At 39.4% G+C, this 27,800-nt stretch overlaps 1 protein-coding gene across 3 annotated transcripts in view; it reads right to left on the reverse strand.

Moving 5' to 3' along the window:
• Positions 1–27,800, reverse strand: part of CNTN4 (contactin 4) — a 1,027,736-nt gene that overhangs the window by 71,418 nt on the left and 928,518 nt on the right. For all 3 annotated transcript variants that reach the window (XM_005222675.5, XM_005222673.5, XM_059880036.1), the window contains one exon: positions 25,280–25,407. In XM_005222675.5, coding sequence (XP_005222732.1) covers positions 25,280–25,407 — 128 coding nt within the window. The remainder of the gene's footprint in view (positions 1–25,279; positions 25,408–27,800) is intronic.

Here is a 27,800-nt window from a genome sequence, read left to right on the forward strand (position 1 = left end):
AGGTGGTGTCCTGTGCCAGCTAACACACCAGGAACCACAAGGCTTGACCTTTAGTATGTAGATTGTGCAAGAAGGAAACCGTGCTATCAAAATCATGCAGTTCTTTTTCATACTAATGCTCCATGTATAACCCTGGAGAAAAAAATTAAAACAGAAAACAAAATTTTGTCAGGTGGACACTGTTACACCTATTTCAAAGATGAGGAAACTGAGGCTCAGAAAGGCACACAATTTGTAAGTAGCAAAGGGGAAATTTTAACCTGGGTCTGTGGGTGTTCTTAACTAGGGCAGTATACCTAGCTGCTTCCAGGAGGGAAGAGACCCATCATTTTGCAGACAGTCTTTTATGTGTCAGGTTGTAGGCCAAGTGCTCTGTATAATGTGCCTCACTTAGGCTAACTTGGAGTGGTAGACATTACTCCTATTTTACAAAGGCAGAATTGGAAGCTTCAAGACAAAGCAGTAAGATCAGGATTCGAAGTCAGGTTTCAAAGCCCATGATAAGGAGCCCATAGCACACGTATTTTAACCCTCTTCATCACACTGAATAAGTTGGGAATACTGTCGATCTTTATATAGGATTCCCAAAGGTTTCCTCAATGTAAGCTCTGCCTTTTGGCCTGCTGTTATTGAGTCTCAAAAATTCAACTCATGTGTTTGTTTTCGTTGGAGGATCCATGCCACGTAAAACGTTACCTGGCAGATTTCTCATTCTGCCACAGAACGTTCATTGGGGAGAATGGCAGTTTTCTGCCTGATTCACTGTGTCTCCAAACACAGATTTTGTTGTGATGCATTTGCATTTTCCCTATACTGACAACAGAAAAGGATCTTAATGCAGACAGAAAACTGTCCAGACTTGAGGTAAGATCACCCTTCTCAAGAATCACAGCTCTCGGCTCCTAGTAGGAGACATTATCTCAAATACGGAGAAACACACATTCTCTCCATGGCTGAACAGTAAGTGATGGTTAATCTATGGTTCAGGGACTTTCCTCCAAGAATCCACAGGAGGAGTATACCACAGACACATTGTCAATCCCAGTTGGTAACATTCCAACATTACAAGGACCAGTTCTGGCTTATCTGTTGTCCCAGTCCATTGACAGGACCTTGTTCATCCTACTTTGGAGGAAAAACTACATAATAACCTACTGATAATCCATTGGTACTCTCCTTTCAGTATGCTGGCACTGAATCAATTGCATCCCCTACTCTTTTCTTGCTCCCATGCCAACATATATGTTACCAAGCCAATCCTTTGTAATGGAGATGGATAAGGCAGTATTTCGGTATTCTCGCTTTCCAACAGATATCAGCCAAAACACAAGCATGTATTGTTCTACGTACTGTTTCAAATATAAAATAAAGCTGACTTTAGTTCTGAGGTGCTTTAAATTAAACCAGGTTATATGACAAATGACAGCAAAGTTTTGGTTAGCCCTTGTAGATTAGCAGGGGCAGATCCAGGTGACACCTGTGGAAGGTATTGATTAAAAGGAGCTGATATCCATCTTTCCAAGCACAGAATAATCCTCTGGCTTTACAGAAATGATGGCAATCTTACAGAGAAGGTTAATCAGATACATGAGAAATCATACCTGCTCCCTGATAAAGTACAAATCACTCAGAGATCAATCACAGACCCCAGCTACCCACACTGTCCCTGAGAAAACAGAATTCAAGGCAGACGGATACTGTTTTGTTCAAGACCTAGTACAAAGCGAGACACTCTGCATGTTTGACCAGTTTTCCCTGCTGAGAGCACCGATTTGTGGGCTCTATAATATTAATACATGCATATGGTAAACAACATAAATACAAGAAGTAGATATAAAGTACTGATCTACTTTTTCTGAGAAGAGAGTGACTAATCTCTCAGACCTCAGCACTGCTACAAAAACATTGCTGGATTCTTGGCACAGTCTTAGGAAATCTTAGTAAGACACAAAGTTAAGCATCTTGAGACACTACTCGAGTCACTGTAGTGAAGGTGATGGGGGGCAGGCAGTGAAAGGAATATGAGCACAATGTTACTGACATTTAAAGGTGTAAGTAAGCAAGTGTTAGTCGCTCAGTCGTGCCCGACTCTTTGCGACCCCATGGACTGCAGCCCATCAGGCTCCTCTGTCCATGAGATTTTCCAGGCAAGGATACTGGAGTGAGTTGCCATTTTGTTCTCCAGGGGATCTTCCCAACCCAGGGATCGAACCCGGGTCTCCTGCACTGCAGGCAGATTATTTACCGACTGAGCTACAAGGGAAGCCCCATTTAAAGGTGAGTCCCTACTAAATGCAGGGTCTGGTCTATGCTTTACAGAAAGAATTTGATTCCTTACAACAGAGGGACTTTCCATTTTATACAAAAGAGACTAACATTCCTTAAGATTCATTTGTTCTAGGTCAGAGACCTGTTCAGAAAGGTTGGAGTTGGTATATGAAAGCAGGCTGTAATATACCAAAGCCCTAATTCCTTTTGCTATGCTCCATCAACAATCTCTATTTTTTCCTTTGGTCTGTTGCTTATTAATTTCCTTAGCCATTGTTTTAACAACAAGAATTTGCTGAGCTCCTTTGGGAGGCAGCATGATAGAGTAGAGGGAAGAAGACTTTTGGGTGTCGGATTGGATATGTAATTTCCCCTTTCTAGTTTCCTCTGCAAAAAGAAGGGGCTAGAAGAGATGACTTGATCTCTTCCAAGGCTGTCAAAGGGTTCTTCCAAATGGGCCAATTCATGAATAGACTGTGAAAAAATGATGATTCTAATAAGCTATAAAAGACCCTTAATGAATGTGGTCTGCTCCTTCATTTGTTCATTCACTCACTTACTCATTCATTCACAGTTACAGAACATCTACTATGTGGACGTGAGTGCTAAAGACTAGGGGTAAAGGTCAGCGGTCCTGATCCTCACGAAGCTTGCATTCTAGTTAGGGTGATGGATAATGGACATGCGAGCAAAAGTGAAAAGCATGTTTAGATGTTGAAAATGTTGTGAGAGAAATGAACATGGTACTATGATAGAGAATAACAGGAAGAAACTTCTTGTGATAAGATGGTTAGAAGAGATCTTTGAAGGAGATCTGAGACCTAAGGGATGACAAGGAATCAGTCACAAAATGGAGTAAGGAAGTAGGGTGAACGAGAAGAATTTTATGGTAAAAAGAAAAGTTATCCAAATATCTCATATTATTATAATGGTTACATGGAAGACAAAGACAATCATCAAAGCCCACTGCAAAACAAAAAGAAAAGCAATAGAACATGCGTAAATACACAAGTAAATAAGAAGGATGCACTTCAGTTTTTAGATGATGAAATTGAAGCTCAGAGAGACGATGGATTTCTCACCTTTAGGCTGAGAAACTAATGGACTAAAGTTAAGGTTATTTAATTAAGCCCACTGGGAGCAGACATGCACCATAGCGCTAAGGCTTGCCTTGGTCATCATAACTGGTGGGGCTTATACTGTCCAGAGCTCAACACACAAGTTCTTCTCCTTGTGTCACAGCAAGATGGCCTCAGGTCATCAATTCAACCCAATGACACAGCCAGAAATGCTAGCTCTGGCTCCAGGGTAGGTTAGAGGGTTTCACAGGAGATTTTTCTAGAGGCTTGAAACTTTAAATTGCTGATCTATACCATAGTGACGGTAATAATGACACCTGATATTGATTATGGGGCTTCCCTGGTGGCTCAGACGGTAAAGAATCAGCCTGCAAAGCAGGAGACCCGGGTTCAATCCCTGGGTCGGGAAGATCCCCAGAGAAGGGAATGGTAACCCACTCCAGTATTCTTGCCTGGAAAATTCCATGGACAGAGAAGCCTGGTGGGCTGCCATCCAAGGGGTCGCGACGAGTTGGACACGACTGAGCAACTAAAACTTTCGCTTTCAGTATTTATTCTGTGTCTACCACATGGACAGGTACTGTATTGAGCACTTGAAAGAACTGTCATTTACTTTCCTTAATATCTTTATGAGGTAGGTACCATTTTTATTTTCATTGGATGCTTATCTGACTCAGTCTCAGAGATAGTACAGCATAAAGGAAACTACACTGGACATTTTATTTTAAGATTGGATTCTGGCCTGAGATTGCTATTTAGTAGGTGGGTATCTGAAACATGCCACATTACCTTTCTGAACCTCGATTTCCTTATAAAATGGGAAAATAAAACTAGTTTCCATTTGCCTCACTCAATAAAGATGGTGTATGTTCTGTGTTAAGGGAAGTGACCAGTATTACTTCCTGTAGATACTGAGTCATCTCTTTGTTTATTTGAGTAAAATATTAATGATGATTGAGATAGAAAACAGCCCAAACTAAACTGAGTAAGCCTATAAATGCAGTTTGTCTGCAGGACCCAATGGGCATGGATCTAAGAGATATGAAGTTAATTAAAGCGCTAATGAAGGATAATAGTTGGCCCCTTCCCTCCTCAGAGCAGTTGTTTCAGAGTTATTTGAGATGCTCTTTCCCTTGCTTAAAGCCCTAAGAATGTCCGCCAAATAAAACATAACTCTCTATATCTGTGTCTCTATTCCTGTCCTTCAGATAGGTTCATCAGTTCCATCTTTCTAGATTTCATATATATGCATTAATATACTATACTTGTTTTTCTCTTTCTGACTTACTTTACTCTGTATAACAGGCTATGGACGTGTGGACACAGCTGGGTAAGGAGAGGGTGAGACGAATCGGGAGAGTAGCACTGACATATATACACTATCATGTGTAAAATAGTTAGCTGATGGGAAGCTGCTGTTAGCACAGGAGCTCAGCTCGGTGCTCTATGAACGCGTAGAGGGGTGAGAAGGGGGAGGGAGGTTCAAGAGGGAGAAGATATATGTATCCTCATAGCTGATTTGCACTGTTGTACAGTAGAAGCAAACAACATTGCAAAGAAATTATCCTCCAATTAAAAATTAAGAAAACATAACTTTCAACTTCAAAAAAAGGAGAATTGTTGGGAAGGAAGGCAGAGGGGTGGATAAGGATAGGAGCACATAAGTAGATTTGAGTTTCTGGTAATAATATAGCTCTTAAGTTGATCATGGGCTTACAGATATTAACTATTTTAATTCAATAATAAGAAAAAGTTAAAGAAGAACGATAAACATCCAAGGGGAAATAAGGGCCCATCATTATCGGCTGTCAATTAGCTGGGAGTTATTTTTTCACTGAAAAATGAACTATCCTCATCTCATTGATTTATCAAAATTTACTGATAGTATGCTTGGCATTAGAGCTTCAGAAATGAACAGTAATCAAGTGGGAGTCGTAAACAGACTGCTGAAAAAATGTGATAGGTGAAACAAGGCAGATGGTCACAGAGAAATATGGGAGGAGATCAAGGCAGTAATAAGGGTAACTCTCCATGGATGGGGCTGTGACCAGATGAAACAGAGCACTCAGGAGGGGGTGCTAGAGCTCAGGGAGAGGAAACACTGAGCTAACACGGCAGAAACACTTTATCTGTGAAGCCAACTACGCAGAGGCATGCATAAGATGTTTGCAGCGCACAACGGATCGGCCAGGTGCAGGAGCTCTCAGCTGCTGGACTGTGAGCAGCAGTCATAGAGAAGGCAATAAATATCTGAATACTGATGTGTGCTAATGAATGTAAATATATCTGATTTAGTCTTCCCAAGAATCCTGTGTAGTAGGCTCAGTTATACCCATTTCACAAGTTCACCCTGAACAGCTTGGAAGTGGTAATGTTAGGATTTGAACCTGATCTGTCTTTCTGCAAAGCCTGTATCCATCACCCTATAATGATATATTAGCAGATAAGGAAAGAGATGGACCATATTGGATATTCCAGAGACCTTCTCTACCCAGTTATGCTGCTTTTAATATTTAGCATGCCATCATAGGAATGGAGAGGAACTGGCCAAGAGTCTCCAGAGCTACAGTGCATGGAAGATGTGGTGAGAGTACTTCTCCAACCATGTATTCAGGAGCAGAGTTGAGGACTGTGATCACAGTAGAAACTGGATCAGGAGAAGCACCTAAGTAGCTGAAAATCATAAAGCTGGTGATCCCTAAGAATGTGTCAAGCTCCAGGAATTACGATTCCCAGATATCAGAGCTGGTAAATTTATTGTTCCTTTCTCTTTTTCTTTCTTTCTTTGTCAGAGTGCAAAAGAGATCAAAACTTATTTTTTTCCTTCTAAAATAAACATATAATTCACTTCACATAAAATTCTTCTTTTAAAGTATACAATTCAGTGGTTTTTGGATATTTACTTTCTGTGTAATCATCACTACTTTCTAATTCCATAAAGTTCTATGACCTCAACAAGCAAAACAAAAAGCTGTACCTGTTAAGAGTTAGTCTCAATTCTCCCATCTGCCCATTTCCTGGCAAAAGCTAATCTACGTTTGGTTTCCAAGAATGTGCTTGTTCTTGACATTTCATAGAAATGGCATCATACAATATATAACCTTTTTTTGGTCACTTCTTTCACTTAGCATCATGTTTTCAAGACCAACCCATGTATCAGTATTTCATCTCTTTTACAGATGAATAATTAATGTATGTTCAGTTCAGTTCAGTCACTCAGTCATGTCCAACTCTTAGAGACCCCATGAACCGCAGCATGCCAGGACTCCTTGTCAATCACCAACACCCGGAGTTTACTCAAACTCATGTCCATCTAGTCAGTGATGCCATCCAACCATCTCATCCTCTGTTGTCCCCTTCTCCTCCTGCCTTCAATCTTTCCCAGCATCAGGGTCTTTTCAAATGAGTCAGCTCTTCGCATCAGGTGGCCAAAGTACTGGAGTTTCAGCTTCAACTTCAGTCCTTTCAATGAACACCCAGGACTGGTATTGTTTAGGATGGACTGGTTGGATCTCCTTGCAGCCCAAGGGACTCTCAAAAGTCTTCTCTAACACCACAGTTCCAAAGCATCAATTCTTTGACGCTCAGCTTCCTTTATAGTCCAACTCTCACACCCATACATGACTACTGGAAAAACCATAGCTTTGACTAGATGGACCTTTGTTGGCAAAGTAATGTCTCTGCTTTTTAATATGCTGCCTAGGTTGGTCATAACTTTCCTTCCAAGGAGTGTGCGTCTTTTAATTTGATGGCTGCAGTCACCATCTGCAGTGATTTTGGAGCCCCCCAAAATAAAGTCTGACACTGTTTCCACTGTTTCCCCATCTATTTGCCATGAAGTGATGGGACCGGATGCCATGATCTTAGTTTTCTGAATGTTGAGCTTTAAGTCAACTTTTTCACTCTCCTCTTTCACTTTCATCAAGAGGCTCTTTAGTTCTTATTCACTTTCTGCCATAAGGGTGGTGTCATCTGCATATCTGAGGTTATTGATATTTCTCCCAGCAATCTTGATTCCAGCTTGTGCTTCATCCAGTCCAGCGTTTCTCATGATGTACTCTGCAAATAAGCAGGGTGACAATATACAGCCTTGACGTACTCCTTTTCCTATTTGGAACCAGTCTGTTGTTCCATGTCCAGTTCTAACTGTTGCTTTCTGACCTGCATACAGATTTCTCCAGAGGCAGGTCAGGTGGTCTGGTATTCTCATTTCTTTCAGAATTTTCCACAGTTTATTGTGATCGACACAGTCAAAGGCTTTGGCATAGTCAATAAAGCTGAAAGAGATGTTTTTCTGGAACTCTCTTGCTTTTTCCATGATCCAGTGGATGTTGGCAATTTGATCTCTTGTTCATCTGGTTTTTCTAAATCCAGCTTGAACATTTGCAAGTTCATAGTTCATGTACTGTTCAAGCCTGGCTTGGAGAATTTTGAGCATTACTTTACTAGCGTGTGAGATGAGTACAACTGTGTGGTAGTTTGAGCATTCTTTGGCATTGCCTTTCTTTGGGATCGGAATGAAAACTGACCTTTTCCAGTCCTGTGGCCTCTGCTTTTTCCAAATTTGCTGACATATTGAGTGCAGCACTTTCACAGCATCATCTTTTAGGATTTGAAATAGCTCAACTGGAATTTCATCACCTAATGAGTAATCATCCATTGTCTACATAGACCATTGACTGGATAAATCACACATGATTGGCATGTGGATTTTTGCCACTTTTGGTCATGGCAAATAATGTTGCTATGAACATTCATATACAAGTTTGCACTGCTTTCTGATATATTTAAACAGGGCTCAGTCTCAAAGTCAGTATATATAACAAAATTTTATATACTGAAAAATGCCCTAAGAGTCCCACAGGAAGGCACTAGGCTTGGAATCACTACATTATGCAAATGAGCCAGTTTGCTAGGCAGCTCTGTCTTTGGCTCTGAGCCTGCTGATGTGGCTGGCTTGTGTTTGGTGGTCATCATGTATAAAGACAACGTGTCATCAGACGCTAGAATTCCCTTCAGGGTGGCCAGGTGATCATATTTTCAGAAGTATGTGAAGACTAAGGCACTGTGAGGCTAGGGTTCTTTCAGATCCCAGTCTCATGGCCACTCGTGGATGGAGTGGTTGATAAAACTGCCCACACCACTTAATTTCTAATTTTTCTTTCAGGTATTATAACCTGAATTAATACAGAATAAATGTTTATACAATGCAAATCTCCTGTTCACGGAAGATTTCATCTCATCTTCTCTGAAAGCCTGAGTGACAGTACCTCTGGATAGATTTTTCTTTTGTTGTTGAGTGAAAAAGACATTGGAAATTAGAGGGCTTTCATTCTGTATTCCAACTTAAGCAGTTCTTTATCATAGACAGAACTTCAGAACTGGAGGAGGCCTTCACTCTCTCTATTCAGGGCTCTTCGTTTTACAGGTGAGAAAACAAAGAGTCTGAGGCAGTATGATCCACATGGTGTCACACAAGGGGCTGGTAACTAAGCTGGACCCAGAACCCACGTGGGCAGGACCTCACTCACTGTTCTTTCCACTGGAAGGCAATCATTCCCATATTTACAAAATTCAGACAAAGTTGGTTATACCTTCTCAAGTTTTTTTTTTTTTTAACTATTCACAATCTTTATAAACCCCCACACTGTCCACTGTTTCCTTTTTTTCTCCTCTCTCTCTTTTTTTTTTTTTTTTTTTTGGCAGTAAAGCTGAACTCTAATTCCACTCCCCTCAAACCCCAGACTGATAGGGGTTCCAAAAAGACACATTAGCCAAGGGAAAGAGCTATTTTGTCTATAATTTATGGCTTTTCCTTTACACAGAGAGCTTTCCCAAACAGATCAGCACACTAAAGATTTTGGCTGGAAGATAGCACCCCAATTTTCTAGAGTTAAAGCTTAGCACAAATTCTGTCATTCAAACACAGTAGTCAAATCAACTAGAAACATTCATGGAAATGAGCTTGTAGGTATTTCATGACCACTACTTTATTACCATTAATCCATATTCTCCCCATCTCTATGACAATTGACAGGAACCCCCCGTCAGCAGCTAAAGAAAGCAGAGTCTTTTTAAAGACAGGAGCAATTTGTTTCCCAGTGAGAAGTGATAACCTGCCTCAATTTGCTTCAGATTTCTCAAAGATAATGACTTCTGTTTTCTTGTCCCAATTAACTACTGGCCACTCCTGAGAAGACCCTGTCCATTCAGACAACAAAGTTTCTAATCCCACTGATAACCTCCTGGTAGAGATATGGGAGTGAAATGCAGATGTGGAGTAGAATAATGTACGGAATTATAAACAGAATGATTTGAAACATTCCCTCTTCCAACCATCTTTTTCTCTTAGCCCTATCATGGTCAGTTTGTATCCACTTACTAATGTAACAGATGAAAATAATCAAAAGGCTGATCTTTCTCTCAGAGTCATGGACCCACTTAGTATTGCATGTCAAATGCTCACAGAGGTCCTGATGATATCACCACTGTGTGATTTAGAGATATGAGACAACGAGGGATAATGAGGTCTGGGAGCAATTTACAGAATACATGCCTCCCCTCTAAAAGCATTCCAATTCAAAAGTTTTAAATACTCTCACAACCAAAGAAAACAGAGTGTGCGGATTCAAGTAAAATTAGCCATGAGAGCACCAGTTTGCAAACTCTGGTCTATAGCTGACATTTAAAGACTCTTAATGCTTCTTAAGAGTCCTCTCTTCTCTCCTCCCCTAACCTCACTCTTTCTCATCCAGTGGTGAACCTGGGAAAAATCAGTGAAGAATTCCTGGCTCTGCATTACCTTCTCCTGCAACCACATACAGTGGTCTGATCCTCCACATTATAAGGTTCGTAATGGCTGACCTGAGGCTGTGCCATGGTGCAAGTCTACCCAGTGTGCAGTTCAGTCTTGGGAAGCCCACCAATGCTATGTACCCAGTCACTTGCTCACCTACCAGTTGTATGAGTTACAAAGCTGACATCTGACTGCCATCTGCCTGACTGCCTTGGCTTACCTCTTGAAGGGTTCAAAACTCAAGTAATGAACACAGGTATTGTTTACGCAACAGCCTCGAATTCCAACACGTAGTTAAGAGAAAATCAATTTTCATAGGACTCTTTTAAGAATAAACTATTCATAATTAGCAGAATAACCTTTTCAACCCATACTGCATTCGTGATTATGGATAAATTCATGCTGGGAGGAAAAAACAAAAACAGAAGGACTTTGCCATAAGAAAATAATGTCACCATGACAGAATTCAACCTAGCGGCAATATTTTCGCTCAGGGGTAGAAAAGCACAGGGCAGAAATAAATTTTTCAAACTATAAAATCATAGACTGATAACATTTCAGAATTGGGAGGTTCATATGGATCAGTGTTTACAAAGTCACTGAAGCAGGTCACAACAATGTTAAAACGACTGGGAAATGCCTTTTGCAGGCCACTGAGACCACGCACTTCTGTCTGTTGCATGAATTCTTTCTGCAGTGTTACCCTGGAGTAGATGTCCAGTCTGGAAATGAACCTCATTGATAATTTTTCTAAAAAATCATTTGTTTCATCTTCTTCATGGTCTAATTGTTTGAAACTTTTTCCTTTTATTGAACACAAATAATATTCTCTGTTACATTTATTACCTATTTAGGGACTGCCCTTTGATACCACACAGAGTTTGACAGTTCTTGAAATGTTCCTTTCCACCCTCCCTAACTCCTCTGCTTTGGCTTAACATCCTTCAGCTATGTCTCCTATCATTTGCTCAGTTGTCTTTCTCTAGGCTGATTTTAAATTTTAATGTCAGTCTGAAAAAACCCACAGTCCTCCTCAAGTTTTATTTTCACTGGGGCTACTGTAGAGTTTAAGAATTTTGGTTTCCTCTCTTGTTTTGGGTTCTCCATTAAGTTATAGATATAATTTGCTTTTTTTTCTAAAGCACAGAATATTGTTAACTCACCAGTAATCTTACAGTCAGCAAGACCTTTAACACACAGCCTGACCCTAAACTTTTACTCTTTCAACTTTACTTCTGGAGCCAAGTACAAACCTTTACAGTTGCCAGTATTAAAATTAATCTTGTTACATTTGGTTCCCATGATTATCTTTTGAATATTGGTTCTGTCATTTCATCTATTCCCTCATGGTTCATGTGATCAGAAAATGTACTCAGCATATGATGAGTAACGTCATGTGTCACTGATAAGAAATTTCAATAGGGAAAGGTTGAGGAAAGAGGGCAGAGGGATAGTTCAGGACCTCCCTTCCAGGCTGACATGCATGCCCTAATCAAAATTTTGGGGTGAGACATTTAAACCAGTCCTCCAAATTATCCTCCTGTCTCTTCCCCATCTTGCCTGCATATGTAACACGAGAGTTTTTTTTAAAGGTGTCTTCTTGATGCTATTTTGACTAGCAGGAGAAAGGAACATATTTATAAGAGAAAAAAAAAAGGTTAGTACTTATTTCTCATTTGAAAATCTATGCTGACAGAAAGTTATTAATGACAAAAGAAGTTATGGGACAATGTGTATAATGTAATCTTTTGGTAACAAGGATATTTATTTACAGGTTTGAAGACAGACACACACATAGGACTTCCCTGGTGGCACAGTGGCTAAGCCTCTGTTCTCCCAATGCAGCAGGCCCGGGTTTAGTCCTTGTCAGTGAACCAGACCCCACAGGCCTCATCTAGAGATTCCACACGCTGCAACTAAGAGCCAGCACAGCCAAGCAAATAAACAATAAATAAATATACACAGAGAGACATACATATACACGTATACATCTATTACATATATCTAGGTATGCCTGGATGTAATTCTGGAAGACAACATAAAAACTTATGTGGCTCTCTCTGAATAATGAGATTGTCTTTTTCCTAATATTTCTATAAATAATATGGATTATCCCCTACTTTAAAGGTAATTAAAAAAATCCTATGTTGGTGATAATAGCTTTTCTTTCTAAATTTTCTTAGAAAATGCAAAATTTCCCCTGAAGTTGGTGTCAAGATCATTTAGGTACAATTGATAGAACGTGTTTTCTTTGCTTTAAAAAAGAAAAATCAAAATATTTTTCTCTCTACGGTCCACAGTTGCTGAAATGGGATCAATAGTGTTTCAGGGCCTGCCTCTTAGGAAGTGCTCTCATCTCCTCTTTCACATGTATTTTTCCTGAATGTGCTGAGGATTTCCATTCCTCTCATACATTAGGTAAGTGCTTTCTGCCTGCAATTACCTTTACATTTTTTAACTTGCTGAACTCTAATTCATTTTTTAATTCCCAGTTCAATGATCACCTTTACTCCCCCAGTTAGTCACTTACTCCACTTTTTTATTCCTTCCACAGTCTGAACACAGTCTATTTCTTGGCTCTTGTTAATAGTATCCACCCTTAGACTGTTAGCTCCTAGGTTTTTGACCTTTGACGTATTTAGGCGTTCTCTGCAGAACTTACTAAAAATGAAAATTTCTGGGTTGCACCCCTGGAGGGTTTTGTTCACCAGGACAGGGGTCCAGGAATGTGCATTTATTAAAAACAAAACTCTAGGCAATTCTATTGCTTGTGGTCCAAGGCCCACAGTGCCTTACAGGGAGAGAGATGGCTACATCTTTTACATCTTTTGACTATTTCCTCATATCCAGACTGCATCAGTTCAGTTCAGTTCAGTTGCTCAGTCGTGTCCAACTCTTTGCGACCCCATTAATCACAGCATGCCAGGCCTCCCTGTCCATCACAAACTCCCGGAGTTCACTCAAACTCATGTCCATCAAGTCGGTGATGCCATCCAGCCATCCCATCCTCTGTCGTCCCCTTCTCCTCCTGCCTCCAATCCCTCCCAGCATCAGAATCTTTTCCAATGAGTCAACTCTTCGCATGAGGTGGCCAAAGTACTGGAGTTTCAGCTTTAGCATCATTCCTTCCAAAGAACACCCAGGACTGATCTCTTTTAGAATGGACTGGTTGGATCTCCTTGCAGTCCAAGGGACTCTTAAGAGTCCTCTCCAACACCACAGTTCAAAAGCATCAATTCTTCGGCTCTCAGCTTTCTTCACAGTCCAACTCTCACATCCAGACTGCATCAGTGCTCCTATATCATCTATACTGGTCTTTATAATTGTTTCTTTTGTCTTAGGCATCAAAACGTATTAGTACAAATAGCATTGTGACCATGTGACTAGATGTTTTACTTACCCTGTGGGCAAAGGCAGTAGAGGCAGATCAATATTATATCAGAGGAGATGTGGGCTAGGCTTAAAAGAGTAGATGTGGAAGAGAAGGCACTTCTGATTGCATCCTTAGGATCCTACTGTTTCAGGTAGCCAAGCTTTACTTATATTTAGGTAGCCAAGCTTTACTTATATTTCTAAGCAGTTCTACTGCTGAAAAGAGATAAAGGCGAGGGGGAGTTAATATGATAATAGGTGACATGTTTTCCAGTTCAGGAAATTTTCAAAGCAGATGTTGCTAATCTTCACTTAATAACATGTCTTGCACACTGATTATAGAACTGCTATAAGGCCATGTAAGAAGCCCCCATTGCTCTAAATGTTCTGCTTACATTTCTTCTCCCATAACCAGTAACCTACTTTCAGCTCTTCAAATGGCTGCATAAAACAGACAACCATTTTAACCTTTTAGAAATGGATCTTGCTAGAGTAAATCAGAGAGAGTTGATGGAAATGTTAATTAACTTGCTTTCATCTTGGTCAGGTTCTGTATTTAACCTGAAGGCCCACACAGTCTTTCGGAGGGCTTTCTTAGATTTGATTGTATATGACAGCCAGAGAAATTCAATCATGGTTTTGGTGAAGTGACAAGTTTGGGAGGGCACTATTCCTCCTGCTTCTGGCACAGAAAACAGATGCCAAGAAAGGAAGGTAGGTGAGAGTCACTTATGAATTATTCTGATATATCTCTTTTCTGGTTCAAGGTTTGTAATAGACAGAATTTTCCTTTTCAAAGTTGGGAACCAACTCTTGGATTCCCCCACGGGGCCACCTCTAAAATACAAGGCACACACACACACACCCTCCCTCTGCTTATGAGGGAATCATGTCCATATAAAGCCAGTCTGCATGACAAAACATCATTCTCAAACCCCACAGGAAGCTCTGATATTTAGGAACAGAAAATAAAAGTGCTTAATTTTACTTTCCTTCTTATTTATAACACAATTAGTCGCTTAATCCATTTAGCATTAAATCCATTTCAGCATTGGACATTATAAAAAAGTAAACTCAGTATAGTTGAAAACAAACCACATTGACTCTGCAACATTTTATGACTAAAAAATCTCAACATAAACCATTTCTAGCTCTGTGGCAAGATGCAAGAGGACAGATGTAACTTTAAAAGATGTACATGAGAAAGAGAGGGATTTTTATTTATGTATTTGAAAAATATACAACTTTAATAATGCTGGGCATGTGTTCAGAAGTGGTGGCAGAGGTAGGTCAGAGATCTATGCTTTTTAATATCAACCTCCTCTCAAGTAAGGGTTTTATCACATTAATAGCTAAGTCATACTGATTGTAAAACAGCTGAAATGAGGCAATTAGTATGGTCTGTGACAGCCGTGAAGAATGAAACATGTGAGGTTTTCCGTGCAAGCCAGATGGATATCTTCAATATACTTCTTATTATCTGCTTGTGGTAATAAGTTCAATTAAACTGAATCAGTACAACACAAGTCTCTTTGAATTGCTGGAAAAGAAATTAATTATGTGCTTCACATTTAATGAAGCCAAAGAGTCATATTCTGTTTGCATTTTTTGTTTGTTTGTTTTGTTTATTTTGATTGGTAAGCACTCACTAGGAAATAAACCATTCATTTCATTCTACAGTAGTTTTTTTTTTTTTCCCCCCTTAAAAGAAAATACTTGGATCAAGCGGGTTAAATATCACTAGTAATAAGGTTTTCTCTATTCTACAATGTCTAGGAGAGAAGGAGAAAATAAGATGCATTCTCTGGGTGATTTTGACTATAATACCTGACCATGTACAGGAATTCTGACCTGAGGGATTTTTTTTTTTTTAATTTCGTTACAGAGATCACTCATGTAAAACTATAAAAAAATGATTACCAATACTCATATTTCCATTTATAGAATTAACAGTCTTTAACATTTTCCCCATAGACCTCTAGCCTTTTTTCCACTCTAAGTATACATTAAGAATTTACCCTCAAGTAAAATATTATCAATACAGCTAAAGTCCTTTAATATAACCTTACTCCAGATCTCCTTCCTCACAAATTAAAATCACAGGTTAGCACTTATGCTGAGCATTGTATTTTTATGTTTAAACATTTCATGATATTATTATTACTAATTCTCTATTAAATCATGCTATATACATTATATAAATAAAATACATTATATGAAATACTACCATATGCATTATTCTTTAATTTGCCTGCATATTTTTCGTCAACATAATGTACAAACAACATAATGAACATTTTTGCAAGTCCATCTCAGAATACGTATAATTTCCTCTAGAGTAAATATCTCAAATAGAATTGCTGGGCCAATTTTCCTTGTTCACATCAGTGTCTATCCCAGATCACATTCCTACTTAAACTATGTGAATACTATTTTCCTTCTATCCTTACTAACAAATTATTTGGTTAGATGTCTAGCTTTTGTCAATCTTATATGTAAAGTCGTATCACACTGGTACTTTAATTTGCATTTCCCTTATTACTGATATGCTTAGTCACTCAGCCATGTCTGACTCTTTGTGACCCATTGGACTGCAGCCTGCCAGCTCCTCTGTACATGAAATTTTCCAGGCAAGAATACTGGAGTGGCTTCCCTTCTCCAGGGAATCTCTCTGGCCCAGGGATTGAACCTGTGTCTCCTGTGTCTCCTGAATTACAGGCAGATTCTTTATCTGCTGAGCCATCGGGGATGCCCTGATTATTAATGAGGCTGACAATTTTTCAAAATCTTACTAGTCCACACTATGCGTTTTATATTAAAGGCAAGAACATGAAAGCTGCCTTCAGCATAGAGGCCTTCTTAGGGAAGGGCAGGGTTGGCATAGAGAAGCACAATAGTTAAGGAATTATGACTTCCCTCTAGACCAGAAGTGGAAAAATGATGGGCAGGATGGATTCAGGGTAGACTGCCCTGGCACACAGTCTTAATACATTTAAATCTCAGCATTATAAAAGGAGAAAAGCGCTTTTACAGAGAGGATCAGGCAAAGAATGATCATATCCATGATTGATATTGCTAAAGGCACTTTATTTGCTAAATCTGTGTGGCCTTCATTAGGGCTCACAAGAATCTCAGGGGAAGTAATTATGCTCTGTTCATAAAAATCTTGGCTTCATGTTTTGGCAGAAAAAGAGTTCTAGGTTACATCATGGTCAGTGAACACAGGAAGCGTAAGAGGCACAATCATCCACCCTTTCTTTAGGCTTCTGCTATTTGAGTTGTGAAGTGAAAGTGGAATTCCGTCAGTCACGTCCGACTCTTTGCGACCCCATGGGTATAGTCTATGGAATTCTCCAGGCCAGAATACTGGAGTCAGTAGCCTTTCCCTTCTCCAGGGGATTTTCCCAACCCAGGAATTGAACACAGGTTTCCTGCATTGCAGGCATATTCTTTACCAGCTGAGGTACAAGGGAAGCCCAGGAGTACTGGAGTGGGTAGCTTATCCCTTCTCCAGTGGATCTTCCTGACCCAGGAATTGAACTGGGGTCTCCTGCACTTCAGGCAGATTCTTTAGAAATGAGCTATCAGGGAAGTCCCACTATTTGAGTTAGCTGCTGCAAAGTCTAGAGTGGTAGGTCTTCTCAGATCTAATAGGATCTAGTACTGAAATGTTCTGACCACTGTTCTACCAGGGGATCTAACATAATTAGCATTCTGCACTTCTAACAACAAACTTTTCCTTCCTACTCTAAATGCCTTGGGTCAGAATTTGTGCTAATCCTATTAGAAAGACCCTTAATTATTGCCTCTAAATAATTGGTTCCAGTGGAAGACATCTAATTAGGTAGAAATGTATTCTGTTATAAGGGCCCAACATTAAGAGCTTTTGTTATGTGTTAGTAGCAAAATGTCATTGCTGATTACTGATTTCTGATTGATCCCCAGTCAAATATGGAAAAAGCCTTGAATAATTTTACATAGAAGTTGTGGGCTGCTTCAAACTTATTTTCAAAAAAAGTTCCAATTGAAAAGACTATCGTATCAGTCATGCCATGCATGGAGAGGTTGATATTTTTCAATTTCCTATAGTTAAAACAGAAGAACAATTTTAAATAATGCACTGTAATGATGTTTTAGAAACTCCTTGGTATTGGTAAGAAAATTCCTTTTTTTCTGCAATCTATATTATTGGATAGCATCTTATCTTCTAAATATAAGCAAACACTTGATGGAATGGACAATGAGCACCAATTCTGGCAAGGGGACAAATAATTAAATGTTCAGGAAGCCAAAGAACACTTTCACTTTGCAGGGTTAGGGAATGAAGATGCAAACTAATCTTGTATTAGGAGCATATGTGGTCTTAGTTAAATACTACTAAGAATCCTTTTTCACAGCACACCTGATCTGAGCTCCCTGCTACATATAGCAAATTTCCAGGGATATCTAATTTTACACATGGTAATGTTTATGTTTCACTGACAACCGAGAGGGGCGGGGTAGGAGGTTGGAGGGAAGTTCAAGAGGGAGGGGACATATGTATACCTGTGGCCAATTCATGTTGATAAATGGGAGAAATCAATATAATATTGTAAATGAATTATCCGCCAATTAAAAATAAATAAATTTAAGAAAAAAGAACCCCTTTTTCTAACAAAGATAAAGTACAAATTTACTTTTTCTTAAAATACAAGTAATTCTGTGCACTGAATAAAAATTGAAATAAAATAAATATATTTACATATTAAATTGTTAAAAATTTAAATGAAACTTATTTGCTAAGAAACATTTTAAAACCCATATGAAATCAGTATAAAATTTGTATAGAGAGCAACTAAAACTAAAAATAGCTACCATATGACCCTGCAACCCCTCTCCTGGGCATATATCTGGAGAAAAACATGGTCTCAAAAGATACATGCACCCCAATGTTGATTGCAGCACAGTTTGCAATAGTCAAGGCATGGAATCAACCTCTGTCAATCCACTGACAGAGGACTGGATAAAGAAGATGTGATAAATATATATAATGGGATATTACTCAGCCATTAAAAATAATGAAACAATGCAATTTTCAGCAACATGGATGGACCTAGAGATGGTCATACTGAGTGAAGTCAGACACAGAAGGAGAAATATCATATGGCATCCCTTATATGCAGAATCTAAAAATAAATGATATACATGAACTTATTTACAAAACAGACTCACAGACTTCATGAATTTATGGTTGCCAGGGTGGAGCGACTTCACTTTCACTTTTCACTTTCATGCATTGGAGAAGGAAATGACAACCCACTCCGGTATTCTTGCCTGGAGAATCCCAGGGACGGGGGAGCCTGGTGGGCTGCCATCTATGGGGTCGCACAGAGTCAGACACGACTGAAGTGACTTAGCAGCAGCAGCAGGGTGGAAGGATGGGGAAGGGACAGTTAAGGAGTCTGGGCTCAGTATGAATACACTGCTATATTTAAAATGGATAATCAATAAGGTCCTATCATATAACACAGGGAATTCTATTCAATGTTATATAGCAGCCTGGATGGGAGAGGAGCTTGGCGGAGACCAGACATATGCTTGTGTATTGCTGAGTCCCTTTGCTGTCCACCTGAAACCATCACAACATTGTTCATCAGCTATACTCTAACATAAAATAAAAAGTTAAAAAAAGAGAAGGGATTAGAAAGTTTCTTTTTTTCTGTAAAAAACTGAGTAGCAAATACTTTAGGCTTTGCTGGTCAAGAGGCAAAACTGAGGATAGCTATACTTTACATGGTCTCCCCTCATGGCTCAGATGGTAAAAAGAATCTGCCTGCAAAGCAATAGAGGCGGGTTCAATCCCTGGATCAGGAAGATCCCCTGGAGAAGGGAAGGGTAACTCACTCCAGTATTCTTGCCTGGAGAATCCCAGGGACAGAGGAGTCTGGTGGGCTATTACATGGTCTCTGTCTTGACTATTCCATCTGCTGTTGTACAGACACAACCATCATCAATAATGTAAACAAGCGACATGGCTATATCTCACTAAAACCTGATTTATGCACACTGAAATAAGAACTTCATAAAAATTTCTACATATCTGAAAGTATTATTATTCTTTTGATTTTTTTTCAACCAGCAAAACACATGGAAACCATTCTTAGCACTGGGTTATACAAAAATAGATGGCTACCTGAATTTGGCCCATAGGCCATAGTTTGCCAGTGACTGAAAATTCAGTCTTTTTAGACTCTGGTGTGTATGAGGATCAGGCGGGATGTTTATTAAAAATGTACGGTTTTCACATCTCATCCTCAAAGATTTAGATTTGTTAGGTTAAGGGTGAGGCAGTAGGGATATGCATTTCTATTAAGCATTCCACTGAAATTTCACTTAGTTGGTAGCATGTTCAAAGTTGTTTGATGTAGGATAGAGCTTCAGATGGTAAAGGATCTGCCTGCAATGCAGGAGAACCAGTTTCAATCCCTAGATTGGGAACATCCCCTGGTGAAGGGAATGGCAACCCATTCCAGTAGCTTGCCTGGAGAACTCCATAGACAGAGGAGGCTGGCGGGCTACAGTCTATGGGGTCACAAAGAGTTGGACATGACTAAGTGACTAACACTTTCGCTTTCTTTCACTTTCAGGGCTCCTCAAAGTATGGTCTGGAACCACCAGCCAGAGAGTTAGTTACTCAAGGTCACTTTGGATGTAGTTCAGCTAGATAACAGCACAGCTTACAGCCCTGCATTTCATTTTGAGCCTGGGAGATGATCAATAAGATCTAGGGTAGCTATTACCATAGTTATCTTGCTGAACTACATCCAAGACAAAGAGAAGTCACTCTTCTTGAGGATTGCTACTTAAAAATACCTGTCATAGGAAGCCTGTGCAATAAAGACACTGCCTCATGCATGTGAGTTAAATGGCATGCCTTTAACTCTGCTCTACAGATAAAAATGAATTAGTAAGTACAGTACTGCATGGAAATGTAGCCTGCCTTCCATCTAGTTCTTAATGATGTTCACAATCGCTAAAGCACATCTTCCATGAAAGGTCAAATATGATGCTTTCTGTTAAGATTCAGGGGTCTGACTTGAGAATCATTCTTGCTTAAAATAAAAGAGCGACTCAAAATTCCAAATAGATGCTAACTAGCTAAAAAAAAAAAATCAGTCAAATTTAGAAATTCAGATGATGGTACACATTCAAGAGCCCCCTGGGCACCTGTCAGAATTCTGCAGTTTAGAAGCCCGCTCATGCATAACCTGAATATTTATCTACTTTGTGGTTGTCTGCTAGAGATTTATTTTAAACCTGCTGTACCTGCTGTAGTAGATCTATTCCCTTCTCCCCTTCTCCCCTGCCGGCTTTACTTACTGTCCCTATGTTTGACAGTATCTTCAGCTTCTCTCCAAAAAACTAGTGTAGGGGGATGGAAGAGAATTGGATCTTAAAAGCATTGCTAATGACAAAATTATTGCAAAAAGGTTAGAGAAGATGTTGTCTGATGCCTGACCTTCATAGTGTTTTAATCCCAGACACTGGAGGAGATCAAAACGAATATAAGCACATTTTAAGGTTAGAGCATAACTTCTCTGATAAATCAGTCCCTTTGTGGATCTCTAAATTGAATTAAGATACAGCGCTCCATCACATTTCGGGCTATTTTGCTACATTTACATTAAAGGTGTAGGGCTCAAGCATTTTGATGTGCGATTCAAGACCTGGCACAGTTCATGTGGAGTTCAGAACGGTTTTCTCTGCCTTTATCGTGCTTTATGAGGCAGATTTCTAAATTCTATTTCTCCGTTTATGTTAATGTCCTTCTCAGCGACCTGGCAGTCTGAGTGCCCCTTTGCGCGTGCGTGCGCGCGCGCGCGCACACACACACACACACACACACGCATACTTCCCATTAATGCAAATGGGACTCAGAATCAAGCAACAGGAAATAAATACACTCTGAAACACCTGACCTTACCCAAGTCATACGGTTAACTCCTGTGAACATATTAACCAAATAAAGCTCATTTTCTTTTTTTCCCCATCTCACTTGGGAGAAAATATTAAGAATCAGAGGGGACTTCCCTGGTGGTACAGTGGTTGAGGAGCCTCCTGCCAATGTGAGGGACCTGAGTTAGATCCCTGGTCCGAGAAGATTCCACATGTCTAGGAGCAACTAAGCCCATGAGGCACAACTACTGAGCCCTCAAGCTGCAACTACTGAGCTCATGCGCCTAGAGCCCGGGCTCCACTGCAAGAGAAGCCACCGCAATGAGGAGCCAGTGTGCTGCAAAAAAGACAGCCTCCACTCACTGCAACTAGAGAAAGCCTGCACTGCAATGAAGACCCGGTACAACCAAAAATAAATAAATAAATACTCAAACAGAACAAAACAAAAATTAGACGGCCTCTCTGGAAAAAGTGACTACAGTTGAATACCCACAGCCAAGCCTGGAAAGAACTCTGCTTGGAAACAAATGAATTCATCCACAATCAAGTGGGGAACATACTACTTTGACTGCACAGTTTCTGCCTACAGATCTCTGCTTTCCTCTTTCCACAGGCCACTGGGCTCTTTTGGACCTGTCCTTCCTCCTTCCCCATCTATTTCACAATCTCAGTGCTCCTTTGCCTCAGCATAACATGTCTCCAGCACAGGCAGGTGTGTACTGACCCTGTTACATGTCCCTCTCTATCCTTTCCCTTAAAGTCCGCTAAAACTGTCTTATGTTTTGGAATGGAAATGGAAAACTGGCATTAATCACATCTTCCAATCGTTGTGTACCACCTTAACAACCTTTTGCACATCCTTTTATAATAATACAAACAATATTTCTTTAGAAATATAAATATATTTTAAAAGGAGTTTTTTAAAAATCATTGCCATTAATGAAAAAGTAACATTTTCCTAATACACGTGGAAAGATATATATATATATATGTATATATATATAGTTAGTAAAGGAAACAAAAAAAATTAACTCTGAATTGTCTAAAATGATCTTTTATACCATACCTGGGGAAATCACTGTTTAAGATGTTAACTGGAAGGCAAGAAATGAAGTGTTAAGTTTCTTAACATAGGTAGAAGTTATTACTCAGCAACATTTATATCCACCCAAATAAGGAGGCGATCATGGTGTATCTTATCATCGGTGTATCGCTAAGCTTTGCACCATAATTCAGTATAAGCGCAGCAGCAGGGAAGTCTCTGCATGCCTGTGAATGGTTTTACCTTGGGACTGGCAGTACTGCTGGAAGATGAACTCTGATGGGAAAGAGAGGAACTTCTGCCAACTATTTTGAGAGCTGAAGAAGTCAAGGCTTATTGGACGGATGCCAACCAAACACAAGGCATAACTTATTTCTACATGTGAACCTCCCCCCCAGTTTTAACAATATATAGAGCATATATATGGCGCCTGTGCTTAGGTAAATATAGACTTATGTCTGACTCTTGGACTTACAGTTTTCTATCTGCATAAACAAGTATGTTTATGATAAAAACGCTTCTCTAAATGGCAGTACTTTTCAAACTTCTAATGACTCCAAAATATGTAATTAGGTAACTTTTTTTTTTTTTTTGTAATTAGGTAACTTTTAGCTTTCTTCATTAAATTAAAATAGAGGCAAACATTCTTTCTGGGATATTTTTATTTGTCTTAGGCTATCTTACTTCATAGCTAATCAGGTTTTAGCTATGTTATTAATCATCTCTGAAAGCTTGGGGTTCCTCCTGGTTCTAGTTCATCACTAATTTTCCTTTTGTATTTGAGAAAGCTATACATTAGTGAAGACACTAGCTGAAATTTTGCTATGCCAGTATTATCTAAACTTTTTTTCTTTGCCCTATAAAACAGAGTGAACACACAGTCACATACCCATGCTGTTGCTCCAAGTGAATAATTAATAGATTGAAATAGCTGGGGTCAACATAAATACAGATTTATGTCTGACTCTTGGACTTACAGTTTTCTATCTACATAGACAAGTATGTTTATGATAAAAAAGTGAAAGTGAAAGTGAAGTCTCTCAGTCGTGTCTGACTCTTTGTGACCCTGTGAACTGTAGGCTACCAGGCTTCTCCATCCATGGGATTCTCCAGGCAAGACTACTAGAGTGGGTTACCATTTCCTTCTCCAGGGGATCTTCCCAACCCAGGGATCGAACCCAGGTCTCCCACATTGAAGGCAGACGCTTTAACCTCTGAGCCACCAGGGAATCCCCTTATGATAAAAAGGCTTCCCTAAATGGCAGTACTTTTCTTTCTTTTTTTATTTTATTTTATTTTTTTAATTTTATTTTATTTTTAAACTTTACAATATTGTATTAGTTTTGCCAAATATCGAAATGAATCCACCACAGGTATACCTGTGTTCCCCATCCTGAACCCTCCTCCCTCTTCCCTCCCCATATCCTCCCTCTGGGTCGTCCCAGTGCACCAGCCCCAAGCAGCAGTACTTTTCAAATTTCTAATGATTCCAAAATATGTAATTAGGTAATTTTTAGCTTTCTTTGTTAAAACAGAGGCAAATATTCTTTCTGGGATATTCTTCTTTGCCTTTGGTTATCTTATTTCACAGAGGGAGTTACAAATGGGCAAGGGGAAATAATAAATACATTGTAACACATCTATATCTATTATGGAGAAACAGGAAAAATGAGTAAGATTTCCTGGCACAGTAGAAAGAAACAGCAAGAATGCAAAATCAGGATTCCAGGGTTCATATCTGCTGTTGGTGACCTTGAGAAACTCGCCAACCTGAGCTTTATCTTCCTCAGTCAGGTCATGGCCAAGATCCCTTCAATTTAAAAATTCTTTGATTTGGCAGCCAGATATAAAGTAACATAAATGCAAATGAAATGTAAATTAAAACCTCATCTTCACAATTCTTACTTGGTACTTTCAGCACATCCCATCAAACTGGTGTTCTGTCATCTACTATAAAGCACCCAGGTGAAGGAATGTGGAAAATTTTATTTCCTTAAAACTGGCAGGGTGGGCTGGGTGACTGAAGCAAAGCGCAAAGGTGGCCAAAGCCCTTTATGGGTACAATAATCCATATCCACGCCTCTGAATAACCAAGACAGCTCTTTTAAAAATCTCCAATGTCATTGTTTAAACAATGCTAGCTAAAAATAGTATTTGAGCCATGGGTTTTGGTGTTCCTAGACATGAATTTCAAATCTATAGAGACGTGAAGAAATTTAATTAAAGGATTGAAGATAACATTAGTTAGAATATTATAATAGATACAATGGCAGTGATTCTCAAAATTGTATTGGATGATTCCGAAATAAGATAGCCTTTCCGTCATATTCATGAATGACAGTTCTCTAAGAATTGTTAATCATACCATGTTTGCCTTGATGGGTTAATTTAGCAACACAGTGATATCTGTGATATTAATATGAAGGATGCCACTTCAATAGGTTACATTATTTGAAATGGCGACACATATGTCAATCTACGTGTTCTCTGGGTTGCTGCTGCTGCTGCTAAGTTGCTTCAGTTGTGTCCGACTCTGTGCGACCCCATAGATGGAAGCCCACCAGGCTCCCCTGTCCCTGGGATTCTCCAGGCAAGAACACTGGAGTGGGCTGCCATTTCCTGCTCCAATGTATGAAAGTGAAAAGTGAAAGGGAAGTCGCTCAGTTGTGTCCGATTCTTAGCGACCCATGGACTGCAGCCCACCAGGCTCCTCCACCCATGGGATTTTCCAGGCACGAGTACCGGAGTGGGGTGCAATTGCCTTTGGTTCTCTGGGTTAGTCATTACCTTTTACTACAAGGTTTCCAGTACTGCTCGCAGTTCCAAAATGGTTAGTGGCTATGCAGGTGTAACTTCCAGCATCTGATTTAGTCACATTGATGATTCTGAGGCTTCCATCTTCAGAAATGGTAATTCTGAAATTAAAGAAGATAAACCCCAAATGGTAAGTTTACTTCATATGACCAACTGGAAAATATTTCTGTCATCCTGTCATTTTCAAACTATTAAATCATAGTTACATCACTTGACAGCCTCATCTTTATTTATGATATTTACCTGCATACAGATAAATATAATTAGGATGTCTGATTTATTTAGTAATTATATTACTTTAATTGCTAATATGGTTTCAACATTCTGTTGGGATAACTGCTAGAAATATGAGACAGGATGTAACCATTCTCTCTCTTTGGCAGCTATAACCACATTATCCAAAAGGAAAGCTTATTGTAGATTACCATTCATCATTAAACTGCTGAAGAATAAGAAAGAAAAATCCTTGATGGGCCACTTTATGCATTTTCATTGAAAATGTTTTCTTCCTTCTCGAGAGGCTTAAATTAAATGAGTTATTATTAAGCTTATTTCTTCCTGAAATATGTCAGACAATACACTTTTAATGAGATGCAAGAGCTGAACTAAAAAAAATTAAAATATTCCACAACATGGTATGACTTTGGCAGAACAGCAAATGTGGATGGTGCATCTCAGGGCCCACAATTAGGGACAAATATCTACCACCAGGTGGGAAGGAAGCATTTCCACTGACGAACACAAAACTGGAACAGGGGGACTGGAGGGAAGCCTGTTTGCAACATGACTATAGCAGAAGGGAAGGGTATGCAGATGAACAAGGCATACAGCTTGCCTTAGAGGATAGTTGGAGAAATAAGAAATGTACACAGATGGCTTATTCAAGGTACATGTCTGTTGAATATTTACTGCATCTTTCAAATCTACCCACTCCTGTCTATCTCCTTGGCTCCCACTTTCTCACCCAACCTACCACAACAGCCTCTTAAATGATCTGGCTATTTCTACTCCTGCCTCTCAAGTGCATCCTTCAGTCAGTGGCCAGGCGATCTTTTAAAATACAAATTACCTCACCCCTCAGGCTTACAGATCCATCTTCAGCTCCACTTTGCACTCAGAACAAATTCTTTCCCAGAACCTATATGGCCTAAGGAATCTGGCCTTTGCCCTTCTCTTGACTTTGCCTTTCTCATTTCATCTTAATCTTTCTACCCTTCAGTGAGGTCTAGACACACAGGTCTTCTGCAGGTTCCTCAAGTATCTGACCTCCTTCCCTCCTCGGGACTTTCCTGTAATATTTGCTCTCTGTCTGCCTCGACATCAGGACACAGCTATCACCTTCACGCTCTCTCGGGACCTCAACTTGTGGCTAGTTGTTCCTTATGGACTTTCCCTGGCTTACATTTCTAAATGGATTTCCCTTTTCCTGTTAATCTTGTTTCTGCAGCCACTTTATTGCTTCCCATTCAACTCAATTCAGAAGTTTTCTTTACCTGTTAACCCTCCTATCAGATGGAACATTAGCTTCCCTGAATACAGGGACTCTGTTTTAGGACTTAATCTCCTGGATCTAGTACATAATAGATACCCTGTAAGCATCTCTTAAGTGATTGAGCGAACTGGTCACAGAGGAAGAGCTAAAAAATCCAGTAGCGTGATTTTCAAATAAGCTGTATTTGTTTTTGATGTTAAACAGTGCACACCAGTAGTAACCAAGTCCACAGTGATTATGCATGCTATACTGGAGGGCTTTCATTTTTAATTCATCTTTATGATGATTTAGAATTCATTCCTTGTATTTAAAGGGAATATTTAACAGAGAAACAAACATTTGTGTAAAAAATGCAAAAAAAAAGAGAAAAATCAATACTGTTATTGGAATTCAGAATGGCTAAAGCACTTGGCACCAGTACCAGCCTTAACAGAGTCCTTCAGAAAAGAACTAGGAGGAACACAGCTTTATTTAACAGAACTTTTGGCTAAACATTTAAAAATCATGAGAAGATTTAGTTACACTGGGTTGCAAATGTGGTACATTTTTCATGAAGGTGCTTAGGAATGGAGAGGTGACCACATTCTTGATGACCCATTCCAGGTTCTAAGATTCAGGCTGAGGACATGGTGTGAAGGTTTGAGAACACTACCAAGGATGCTGGCATCAGAGAATGGCTAATCAAATTCCAGATCCGTCAGCTCTGGCTGTGTGACCCGAGGCAATTTGCTTAACTTTTTAAGTTTTAGCAACCTCATCTATAAAATAGAGCTCATAATACCAATCTTATAGGATGGCAGCAAAAATTATGTAAGAGGGTCAGAGAGATCCTTGGTATTTATTAGGGATAATAAAAAAAAGTAATTCTTTTTTATCTTTAAAATTGTTCTGTTATGTAATAATTGGTACAGATGGGGAAAATGGAACACAGTTATCTTAATATACTTAAAATAGTAATTAAAGCAGCCTGCTTCGTGCATTCCAGTGTCACATCAGACAATC

This window comes from Bos taurus, chromosome 22 (assembly GCF_002263795.3).
Source record: "Bos taurus isolate L1 Dominette 01449 registration number 42190680 breed Hereford chromosome 22, ARS-UCD2.0, whole genome shotgun sequence".
Lineage (NCBI taxonomy): Eukaryota > Metazoa > Chordata > Mammalia > Artiodactyla > Bovidae > Bos > Bos taurus.